The sequence below is a fragment of the Sinocyclocheilus anshuiensis genome, unplaced genomic scaffold (assembly GCF_001515605.1).
Source record: "Sinocyclocheilus anshuiensis isolate Anshui unplaced genomic scaffold, SAMN03320099.WGS_v1.1 scaffold1230, whole genome shotgun sequence".
NCBI classification, from domain to species: domain Eukaryota; kingdom Metazoa; phylum Chordata; class Actinopteri; order Cypriniformes; family Cyprinidae; genus Sinocyclocheilus; species Sinocyclocheilus anshuiensis.
The window spans coordinates 323,878-336,805 of NW_015558637.1; the positions used below are offsets into that span (position 1 = coordinate 323,878).

Below are 12,928 nucleotides of genomic sequence, written 5' to 3' on the forward strand. Positions count from 1 at the left end.
TGTCCCTACGTGGGACCTGCCCACTGTTCTGAGGGCCTTGAAGGGCCCTCCCTTTGAGCCGCTGCAGTCCGTCGACCTTCGGTCCCTGCCATTTAAAACCGCTCTGCTACTAGCGCTAGCATTGGTCAAACGAGTGGGTGACTTGTAGGCATTTTCTATAACCCCTATTTGCCTGGAATTCGGGCCTGCCGACTCCAGGGTTGTCCTGAAACCAAGGCATGGCTATGTACCTAAGGTGCTCTCGACTCCGTTCAGAGCACAGGTTATCAATCTCTCTGCGCTTCCTCTCTCGGAGGAAGACCAGGAGTTGAATTTACTCTGCCCAGTTAGGGCTCTGAAGGTCTACATCGAGCGTTTCGCCCAATTTAGGCAGTCGGAACAACTCTTTGTTTGCTTCGGTGACCGCGCTAAAGGACACCCGGTCACGAAGCAGAGACTTTCTAAGTGGATAATCGGCGCTATTTCGCTAGCCTACTCTTCCCTGGGTCTGCAATGCCCAGTTGGAGTACAAGCCCACTCAACTAGAGGCATTGCCTCTTCGTGGGCGTGGTTTAGCGGCGTGACCATTGCAGAAATTTGTGCGGCGGCTGACTGGGCCTCACCGTCCACTTTTGCTTGGTTCTATAACCTGGATGTCCCTGCCTTGCAGGCTAGGGTTCTTTCTGCTTAGATGGTGCACAGTTCGCTCTGAGTGCAGTTTGGATGTAATATGCCTTCACGAGGCTAGCATGTTCAGCCTGGAGGAATTTATTGTTCTTGTTTCTTGGGCCCTGAGGTGCTTAGGATAAGAATTATCTTGGCGTGATTGAAAAAGGCTTCAGTTCAGGAGAAAAAAGGACTTTTTCCCATAGCGTCTAGCTGACGCAGTACTCGTTCCCGTATCTCAGGGAACCGAGGTTACGTTTGTAACCGAGTACGTTCCCTTTCGATACTTCACTCATACTGCATCTTGCTTAAGACGCATATGGGAACAGTCCAATCACGCCGTGCTAATGTAGTGGAACGACTAAAGGTATAACTTCCATAAGCAACCAATGCAAAGAGCAAAGAGAACGGCCCGGTTAATCGTTCCAGAGTATACCCGTAACTTCGACACCCAGGGGTCGAGAGCTAACAGGTGAACAATACCAGAGAACTTGGGCGCGGCGCAAAGAATATTTGCATTATCAAAGAACATTATCATTGACTCCAGTCTAGCCAGAGTTCAAACACTTTAAAAAACTCCCATTATAATCACTAAAGCTGTTTACGCTATGAAATAAATATCTTACTTGCATCTCCCAGGTGAAAAAGAAATATATTTAAATTGTGCTTTTTCAGACATACTTACTATATTTAAATTATACTATACTAAGTGCATATTAAATGTATTATTTTGAAACAACTTTAAGTATTGCACTTCAAATAAGCATGTTGGGAATACAAATGTATTATAAACATACTACTTGAATTTCAAGTATATTTTTAATACATTTAATACTACGTCTTTTTCACCTGGGCTGTATGCACATCTGCACTTTTCAGTCAGCCAGCGCGCACTGAACAAAACACTGGCGTTTCAGCGATGACTCATCTGAACGCCTCTGATTGGCCATTGCATCTTGTGTGATTGGTTGTAATGTGCAGCGCTCTAAAAACGCGTCTGTCTCTGGCTCAGCTCCAAGCAAAGCGCAAACGCAGGTTTGAATTTAGCAGCTGATGATGTGCCACACTGAACGTTCTAATCACACCGGTGTGATCGCATCAAATATATAAAAAAATATTATTCGGCTATTTTTTTTGTCTTTTGAAAGCTGCATTTGAAATCCACTTGGCTCAAATATCTGAGGGGGCACGGTTGAAATCGCATTGCGGGAAGAGCGTGGTCTAGTGCCTGGGCACGTGCCCTGGTAGGCCCATGCATTAATCCGTCCTTGGTATAAACATGACAAGCAAAATTGCATAAAATAATGAGAGAATATATCTTGAATTAAGTTTTTTTTTTTTGTTACACCTTTGGGAAATAATTTGTTCTGGTTTTAAGCATAAATATAACACAATTTAGTAAGGTTTAAACATAAAACAATAGGAAAATGTTTTTTTTTTTTTATTAAGTCACTGTGGGGTTAATGTGAGGAATTTTTTATTTTTTTTTTACTTGGAATTGTGATCCATCTTCTGTAAACTATAAAACAGAAAATAAAATGGATTTTGCACTGAATACAGGGCAGCCCCGTTTACAGATTTAAGATTAGAGAGATTCAGTCCAAAACTACAAAATTTATGGCTCTAGCTTTAGCTCAACCCAGATTGTGGTGCTGCTATTGCCTTTTAATTGTTATTTGCTTTGGATAAAAGCGTCTGCTAAATAATTCAGTGTAAATGTATCATGGCATGCTTGCCTGAATTTTGTGTCAAGGATGAGTGCATGTGTGCTGGTTTCAGTCTTGATTGGTGTCTTTCAGGTGGGGAATCTTGGCCTCCTCTTCATGCTGCTGTTCTTCATTTATGCTGCACTGGGGGTGGAATTGTTTGGAGAGCTGGGTAAACACATACTACTCATCTTTTACTCCTTTTGATGCTTATTTTCATTCCAAGCCCTTTCTCTCTCTACCTCACTGGTTTTCTGTCTGTTCAGTTCTTCTCAATTCAAAGCTGAATTTGGCATGACTGCATAGGTAACATTGAGACAAAACTTTTAGGTGATAAACATTCACAAAACATAGTATTCAACAATACAAACTCTCTCTATGCCTCTATCTGTTCCCTGCAGTGTGCAACGAGGACTACCCATGTGAGGGCATGAGTCGGCACGCCACCTTTGAGAACTTCGGCATGGCGTTCCTTACCCTCTTCCAGGTCTCCACTGGTGACAACTGGAACGGCATAATGAAGGTACAGCAGAACAAAGAGCCATAGTAACATGAGCGTCACTGTGTTATAAAAAGTGAGGGGGACAGTTAGTAAACTTGTATTTATTTAGTTTGAAGGTTTTTAAAAGAAATCTTCTGCTCACCAAAGCTGCATTTGTATGATCAAAACATACATTAATATTCTGAAATATTATTACAATTTAAAATAAATGTTTTCTATTTTAATATATTTTAAAATGTAATTTATTCCTATGATGGCAAAGCTACATTTTCAGCATCATTACTCCAGTCTTCAGTGTCACATGATCCTTCAGAAATTATTCTAATATGGTGATTTGCTGCTTAATATTTTTGTGGAAACCGTGGTACATTTTTTTCAGGATTGTTTGAGGAATTGAAAATTCAAAAGAGCAGCATTTATTTGAAATAAACAAAATTGTAACATTATAAATGTATTTTCTGTCACTTTTAATCAATTTAATGAATCATTGCTTAATAAAAGTATACATTTATTTTAAATAAATAAATAACTATAGAAATCTTACTGACCCCAAACCTTTTAACATTAGTTTAGGTACACAGATGACCAGAAATGGCGAATACTTAGCTAATGAATATTAATTATTCGGCGTATTCAGTGGCTAATATTTGACCATCATAGGCTCATGTCCATAAGCTGAACAGTTATTCTAGCTGCCCGATTCAAGAACTCAAATGAGATGACATATTTAATGTATATCTTCATCCCTACATCTGCCACTGTTGTTGCTGGGATTTTGTAGATTAGTGGATAATGCATGGATCAGCAGCTCAAAACCAAATATGATTTAGATTTGAGTATGAGGGGTTCAAGACATACAAAACAGAGCCATAATTGCATTAGACTTATAGTGTACCAGCAACAGGAATACATTTCTTTGCATTTTGTTTTATTATTCCACCGTAAAAAAAAAAAAAGACAAGAGAACATTGCTGTTGTCACTTTCTGGGACTGAATTAAACTGAAGCGACTGCTCAGCAAAATGTTAAAAATAACTAATTCTGATGCTGGATCTGCATTCATTATAGCACACAAAACAAAACCGAATGAAGTGAAAACTTGCTTCTTCTGTATTAGATATAACGCTGCCATTTCATAAAGTGATGAGATCCAAATCAGCCCTAGCAAAAGGTGCCCATCGTAAGTGACATCTATGAATAGTACCCGCTTAAGCACAGAATGCTCAACAGAAGAAGTTGACAGATTGCTTGTGGATGATATAACTAGACACTTTAGAAACATTCACAAGCAAGACGCTTATGATTTCTAATGGTTCACCGCAGTAGCCAGAATAGGTTGCCATGAAGAGTCCTTTGAGGTAGCAGCTTGTAAATCTACAATAGTACAGTCTCTTCTCACCATCTTTCTGCAATCTTCTTGATCCCTCCTTTTGCTTTATACGGTATTTCATCATAGCCTATTTCATTATTGTTTCTCTCATCCTCCCTGTGTCTTTCTTGTCTCTAATACACTTGTCTTTGAGCAATGAGTTCTTATCGGCCTGTGTAAAGACAACCTGCCATGTTTCATCTCCTCTCCCTCCAACCTGGCGTTTATATGATAGGTATATGATGGAGGAACTACCAGCTCAGCATATTCAGTAGTAGTAAAGCGCACCTGAATAAATGACAACACATTGGCGCGATATCGATGCATAACGCCCCGCACACACCAGAGAGTGTGTTTGATGGAGGGTGACAGGCTCTCCCCCCATTAGGCGCACACACAATGAGTTTTATGGTTGACGGAGGCTTGCAGTGGTTTCCTGGCAGCTAAAGCACCATAATCAGAGCTGTAAATTACAACCTGAGTTCTTACGTACCTGCAGAGAAGCCACCGCCTCCCCGAACCCCAACCACACGCATGAGTGGCCAAGCAAAATTACTGCCAGAGCCTGCACCCATCTGCCTCTCAGTCACGACAGCTTTGGAGGAGAAAAAAAGAGAGAGTTTATGTTATATCAAAGTAAATTAGAATGAAATTGACATTCTGGGGTTTGTTGTTCCTATAGCTCATGCTAATCAAACTGCAGATGATAAGAAGAGTAAGGGGAAGACAGTTGTCACACTAAGTACCTGTTATCTACTGCCTCTAGGATGTCGAGGCCATGATAAATGGTTTTATCATTTAATGGCTAGTGTTTGATTGATGTAATTAGTATTATTTTCAGAAATGGGTGTCGTGTTCAGCGCATAACCAAATAGATGTTAAACTACAGTTTTTTAAACAAGGAAATTTTGAGTTAGACATTTCAGACAAAATGTAAAAATTTCAGAATTATTTGAAGCTACATTTTCTTATTCATTTTAAATACAGTTTTAATAAAATGTATTTAAAATTGAGATCAAAAAAATAAAAAAGGTAATTGCGACTTATATCTCACAATTTTATCTCACAAAAATGTCAGAATTGTTAGATATAAACTTGCAATTGCAAGCAATTACCTTTTGTTTTTTAATCCCATGGTGGAAACGAGCTAACATAGGTTATTGTATTGTATTGTGTTTTATATATATATATATATATATATATATATATTTCAGAGAATATGTGTATTTAATTCAATTAGTTTTTCTTACCCCATTTGAACATAAACAATTTAAGTGTAAACCACTTGTTAGGCTTATGATTTTAATAAGAATGAAAAATAATGCAAGTAAATGTGTCTTATTTTAAATATTTTTTTTCCTCTGGAAAACATGACAAAGAGGCTGGTGAAGAAATCAACTTATTACAATGCAGCTAATCTAGTGTAATGTCTCATAATTAGGTACCAAGTTTTCACCACATGACCAAATTGGTTCCCCCTCGCTCCGTTCGCGATCGCGTTCCTGTGGGGGGGATGGTCCCCCTCGGTCCGTTCGCCGCAGGGCCCCCTCAAGCGCGGAGCCCGGTGCGACCGCACCAGTTGCACCCCGCAAAACACTGCCCTGAGTCCAGTCAAATTAATTGAACATAACTAACTGTTGTAGAAGTTCAAATATATTTATTGTAACTCTCTCTTCACTCCTGTAGGACACTCTTCGAGAATGCCCACCGGGCGAATACACCTGTAATCCCAGCCTACAATTCATCTCTCCGATGTACTTTGTGAGCTTTGTGCTCACGGCCCAGTTTGTTCTCATCAATGTGGTCGTGGCAGTGCTGATGAAACACCTAGACGACTCCAACAAAGAAGCCCAGGAGGAGGCAGAGATGGATGCGGAGATTGAACTGGAGCTGGCCCAGGGAACGCTCTGCTGCATCGGAGGAGGCGGGTCTGGAGCAGAGAGGAGCAGTGGGGGGCACCAAGGGGCTGGACCCTGCTCTACTCTTCCACCTCACTCCCCGAACAAACACCCAGGTGCCCACGAGCCCAACAGCACCAGGAAACTCTACTCACCAGCCCAGGTACGACACACACACAGTGATGGCAGGGAATGGATGGATGGACTGATAAACAGATTATTGATGGAGGGATGCATTCATGAATATTATGATTCGGTTAGATGGTTGGATGAATAGATAAGAGATTGGGTTATTGAGCAATGGATTGATGAATTAATTATTTGGTTGAAAGTAAGAAAGGATAGATTGTCACTACAGTGCATCCATCATCCACGACTACTGGATGATGGATGCATTGTAGATATGCACGGATAGATTGTAGACAGAGGAATTTAGTGATTAAGAAAAGGTTTGACTGATGGATGACCACATTAATGATGGATACTGTAGATGTGATTGATGATTGACGTGATAATGGGACAGGTAGATTGACTGATTGTTAATGGAGGAATACATTTGTGAATATGTGATTTGGTTGGATGTATTCATGCATGAATGGTTGTCGCAAGGAGTGATTTAAAATCATGGTTATGGTATATACAGCATCACAATATTGATATATTTATGCTGTAAATTAAATCCCAAAATGTAAATTCACAATGGTAATAGGTCTACATTTTATTTATATATATTTAATAGGGGGTCTGCATTTTAAAAACAATGTAAAAGTCTTCACTCTCAGTTTTGATCAATTTAATGCATCCTTGCTGAATATTAATAATAATAAAAAAGCAAGGATTCTGTTTCAAATAGATGCTGTTCTTTTGAATATTATATTTATAAAAAAATGAAGCAGCACAACTTTTTTTCAACATTGATAATAATACGAAATGTTTCTTGAGCACCAATTCAGCATATTAGAATGATTTCTGAAGGATTATGTGACACTGAAGACCAGAGTATTTTGCCATAACATGAATTATAGGAACACATAACAACATTTGTAATAACAGTCACATAAAATGTAATAATAGTTCACAATATTACTATTTTTTACTGTATTTTACTGTATACTGATCAAGTAAACACAGCCTTGGTGAGCAGATTTGCTTTAAAAAAAATATTCATTTTATTTCACCTGCCAAGTACAAAAATATCTTTGACATGCAAAAATGCATTTTCATTTTTCCCATTTGCATCTCTCAATCACAGTCAACTGTATATGATGGACACTTTCTATATACAGTCAAGCGACAAAAACTTTGCAGCATTTACGGTACTTTAGATTAATAGGGCGATACTGCTTAACCACAGACACATCTACCATATTCTCCCTTATAGCAGAATCTCTAGCAATTGTCACATTTCTACCATCATGTGGTATCTACAGTATCATCATACCTAGCCCTATATAGATGGATGAATGGATGGTTTTTTGAATGTTCTGTATGAGTGTGCGTAGTGTCTGTAGTGTTTTGTAGCAATCATTTGTCTTCATGCATGGAAAAATGTTAGTGTCCTTTGCTTGTGAAGTTAGAGTATGATTTGGGTCTGCTAAAAAGGGCAAAAGCGGCATAATAAGGGGGAAGGAGAAGCCACAGAATGAGAAGTTTTCATTATAGAGCCTCGGGACTCGCCTCAGCTTGGTCTGCAATGCTCTCTTAGATATGTAAACACTAAACTACCATTAATCACCTTTTGTAATTAAGATAAGGATCAAATGATTAACTGTTGAACCAAATCCACCAGGAAAGAAAAGTTCAGCATATGCATGACTGAACTGCTACAAACTGAATACTGACAAATGTTGTGGCGCACTCGCACAGACACAGACACACACACGCGCGCGCGCGCGCACACACGCCGTGATGACTCACTGTCAGGCAGCTATTGTGGAGCTATAATTGTCTTTACCTGTCCATTTTTAGCTTCTGCAGCAGATGATGTAACTGCCGAGAGAAGAGGAAAAGAGAGGAGGAGGACAGAGAGAGAAAGGAACGGAATGCTAATTGAAGGGTTGAATTCATTGCAGTGTTAAGCACACGGATTCAGTAGTGAACCTGGGTTTGTTTATGTACCTAGCGTTTGTGCATGCTCATGCATTCAGGTGTATATTGCCTTTACATAGCATAACATTCAATTTTACACTCTGAAGAAAAGATTTCAGATTGTTGTTGCAGTATTTTTATTTTATACAAATTGGAGTCAGAAACACTTAAGAATTGTTTTTTCTTCTTTTTTAACAAATGGTCAGTGAAAGGAAGTGCATAACCTTCACAAAACTTTAATTGTTATTATATGAGCTGTTATATTTTCTATTCATTTTTATGTTTGCCATATAGGAAGTTTTAATATAGTAAAATTAAATAAACTTACAATTAAGTAGACAAATATACAGACAGACATGTCACTTTGTATAAAAACATTAAAATATTTTTTTTTTTTCATGTAGAGACTAGCTAGCTAAATATTATATTATTCAAGGAAATTTTGCTTTTAATTTAATTTATGAAAAGTTTATTACTTTCACTTGTTTTTAAGTTTTTTTAATTTTTTTATTTTTTTTACAGTTTTGAAGGATGATCTGTTGACCATCAACATAATTTGTAAAAACTGAGAAAATTGAATCAAATTATTTACTTGTATTACCACCATTTCATACAATTTTTTTAACTGACATTTTATTTATAGACAGTTTTAAGAAATTTAACTTTTTTGTTATGGGAGGATATCATATGATAACATTTAAAATGTGGAAAATGGTTAAATATGTATGTGTTTGGTAAAGAAAATTAGTTAATTTGAAAATTTTTATTACAATTAATTGAATATCAATAGAGAATATATACAAATGAGCTGCTTGTCATGTCTAACATGCCTACTGGTTCTCAGAGAAAAGGGGGTTTGAGTGCTTGATGCTTGATGGAAAACTGTTCATGAAAAAAGTGCCATATCAGTCCAGATAGCTGTTGCTTTGAAGCTGTTGGTAATCTTTCAAGCAAATTCTTCCACGTAGAGGAATTTCCACTTAAACTTCCTTAGAAGTTTAGTCTAGTGAATGGAGCTAAATAAGTCTCCAGAACTCTCAAAATACTTTTTTGATACCCTGATGTCTCATGTCTTCAGCTATCGCAGTGCGGGCGCATGCGCTGAGCCCCAGTGCTGGTGTTAGTTTATTTGAATACAAAGATCCAAAGAGACAGATCACTGCCTGGAGGAAGTGATGTCCCATACCTGTTTTGGGTTTCGTCTCGATAGTGACAAGCACGCACAAATGCAAAGGTGCACACAAACACCACAAACTAGACAGCCTTATCACTACCTGCAGGCTTGGGGTTGAGAGATGGAGAGGGGGAGACAAAGAGAGACACAGAGACAGGAAAGAGGTATGCATGACAGTCAGCAGAACAGGAATGGGAAAAACTAGTTTGACTTCAAGCAGAAGCCATGTCAGCAGACTGAAAGCATTTAATCTCCTCAGAGAGAGAGCAGAAGGAAGAAGGTTAGAGACACAAGGAATGCAAATATATCATTAATGAGCTTAAGTGTTGTATTCACATATAGTCAGCAGGAGAGTTCACAAAATGAATTCTTCGGTTTTATATTGGATGGATACCTACAAAATCCATAAATATTTTTACTACACATGTAGCATTTTCTTGTAATTTTATTTTGTTTACTATAACTCTAATTTATATTTTTAATAATGACTTTATATTTTTTATTTTTTATGTATTTTTGAATAATTGTATTTTTTTATTTGCTTCGCACTGTTCCTTATTTGTACTGTATTTATCCAAAGATAAACTGCTTTGGCAACTGATTTGGCAGTTCAAACGTACTGTTATTTGTTACATCGGTAAAGCTTGCTAAAACTGAGCAGCAGATTGTGAAAGAGAGGTTTACGTCCTGAGTTCAAGCACAGTTCAGTGTGTATTTATAATAGAACATATTTTAAATGCAGTGGGAAGTCATCTCCCACTCTAGACATCTCTTCTGAATTGTGCCTTGCTCACTGACACACTGACTGCAGAATTTCTGCTGAACAGCTCTTCTTATCCTCAAACGCTTCAGCTTTTCTGGTCACACTGTATGCCATGGCCAAGAAAAGTAAGGTGATTTTCTGAGTCACATGGTGTGTCGAGTATGCCTATTTGATTTTTACAGTATCCATGAAAAATGGGTAACAGAGCTTGTGCAACTCTATATAGGATGTTCTTTTTTTCATGTTATTATGCCTTGTTATTTTTTTTTATAACTTGGATGTAGGCTGTCAAACATACACAATTGTTAATCAGAGCAGTGGGCATTTACTTCCGAGTCTACAATCCGCCTCGCCTATTCAAACAGTGTTCTGATGAGGGGGGTCAAAACAGGACAGAAAATTGCTTATTACTTCAAAATTATGTAAAAATTTTAATAACATTATAAGTGGAACCCACAGAACAGTACAAAATAATAAAAAAAGGAAGTTCATGACCGCTTTCAAATTAATTGACTTCAAAGAAACTCAAACTGAAGTTTGTCAAGATACACTTTGAATGACTTGACAAAAACCTTGAAAAAAAAAAAAGTTTTAAAACGCATTAAGTTTGAAGGATTATATGCAATAGATAAATAAAAAGTGACAGAAAAAAATCTAATAAATGCTGTTCTTTTGCACTTTCTTTATCAAAGATTCCTGGACAAATAAAAGTATCACGGTTTGCCACCACAGGAATAAATGACATTTTAAAATACATTCAAATAGAAAACAGTTATTTTGAATTGTTATAATATTTCACATTATTACTGTTTTACTGTGTTTTTCAAGTATCAGACAAATGCAGCCTTGGTGAGCATAAGAGACCTCTTTCAAAAACATAAAAAGGATGGATGGATAGATAGAACGTTCTACAGAGTTTTTACGCGCAGCTACCGAACTGAACTCAGTGTGAGTTAATGTGTCAGTCTGGGAGGAAACAGCATGTACTGATTAGGTCCCCAGCAACACATCGTTTTCCTCATGATCAGCATTGTGCAAAACCACAGTTGTAGTCAGCAGATGAGAAAGAGACGAACAGACTAGAGTCAGACTATGCCTTGTATCGCCTTGTATCGAGTTCACAGCCTACCTGTAAAACACAACCTTCAGAAAAGTGCAAAACCGGCAGATGCTGCTTTTCCTTGAATTCACACCTGTTTGTACCATGTGCTGAGTGATTTGCCACTGGGAAGCCGCCAGAAAGGAAAGCACATTAAATGAGATGGTTTGGAGGTGTACACACTCTTGCGCTTCGATTTGTGGAGACCTGCGATTTGAGGAGCGCTGAGGTAGCCAAATGCTGAGACACTGATACTCCCATATGTTGAAATGTCATTAAAACTACATCCCTGCCAATTATGCTACATTTCCCTGCTCCATCTGGCTGATACGAATTATGACCCACGCCGGCACAGGTGAGACTATAACACCCATAAATGTGGCACTCGTGCTCAGAGCCATATTGAAAATGATTGTTCTTGCACTACTGGCCGTGACCGCATTGCCCTGTGCATTGGCCACAACCAGACCCAAGTGGGCCATTATCTCTGTGGGTCATGGCTGGAACCATGAATTGGTTACTTAAACCTCTGGACTGCAGAGAGGGTGTATGTGATCCTGGAACACTGGGCACTGCTAGGTGTTAATCTGCAGGGGATAATAGCAGCCTGTGAGTTGGTGTCAGGCCTAAAGTGTGAAGTCTTGCAGTCAAACTCATTAGAAGTGCTGAGGTTTGCTAGTGTTTGCAAGAGCTCTTAATGTAAAGGCTTTTGTTAGTCCTGTTTGTTGTATATGAGAGGTTGCTTGCTAATAACCAAGTGCACTTCAAATTAGCAGGCAGGCCAGCCTGATCAATTTTCATTCTCAGATTAGTCATTTCATCTTAATTGTTTATTCATGTAGGAAATCAAAAGCGTTTGGCTCTGGCAAGCTGGCGGTGACGCAAGGAGCGCAATTACCTCGAGAAATAAATGATTGTTATTAGATAACGCTACATTATGATTGTGTTAGATTGATCCTTCAGTTGACTGCTTCCTAAACTGCTCTGTTGGGTAAATTGAATATTGAATGGTCAGATCTTTATTCCCTTTCCCGGAAACGTATTTTGTTCTGGAATTGTACTTGCACAACATTTACTTTATCTTGATATTAGCATTTGAGTGATGTGGCATTTATGAGGGAAGCTGAAATAGACGTTGATTGATGCAGGCAAAAGGTTTTTGTTTACGTGTTCAGTAGCCTCAAGTTGAGCCAAATTTCAAAAACTTTTAAGGTGCCTTAGACGTGTTTTCGAGCTTGTAATGCTTTGAATTTTTTCCACAAAGGATTTTGCTGAGCGGTACTCTGTGTATGGAGCGTGTGACTGTGAAATGTGTGTGTGTGTGTGTGTGTGTGTGTGTGTGTGTGTGTGTGTGTGTGTGTGCGCGTGCATTTTTGTGACATGAGGACAGAAATTTGTTTAATGACATGGGTATGACATAGGTATTACAAGGAGAAGGTGACTTATGAGGACATTACCCCATGTCCCCATTTTTAAAAATGCTTATAAATCATACAGAGTGAGGTTTGTTTTTGTTTTTTTTGTTTTTTTTGAGAAAGTAAAAATGCTTCCTGTAAGGGGTAGGGTTAGGTGTAGGGTTGGTAGCACACAATAGCACACACAGTTTGTGCAGTATAAAAACCATTATGCCTATGGAATGTCCCCACAATTCACAAAAACAAACCTGTGTGTGTGTGTGTGTGTGT

The 12,928-nt window shown here is 38.4% G+C and overlaps 1 protein-coding gene across 1 annotated transcript in view; it reads left to right on the forward strand.

Annotated features, from left to right (window-relative positions):
- Nucleotides 1-12,928, forward strand: part of LOC107680839 (voltage-dependent T-type calcium channel subunit alpha-1I-like) — a 148,616-nt gene that overhangs the window by 130,611 nt on the left and 5,077 nt on the right. Inside the window, exons 29-31 of the mRNA XM_016476889.1 lie at nucleotides 2,445-2,523; nucleotides 2,753-2,874; nucleotides 5,908-6,282. Of these exons, the coding sequence (XP_016332375.1) occupies nucleotides 2,445-2,523; nucleotides 2,753-2,874; nucleotides 5,908-6,282 (576 nt within the window). The remainder of the gene's footprint in view (nucleotides 1-2,444; nucleotides 2,524-2,752; nucleotides 2,875-5,907; nucleotides 6,283-12,928) is intronic.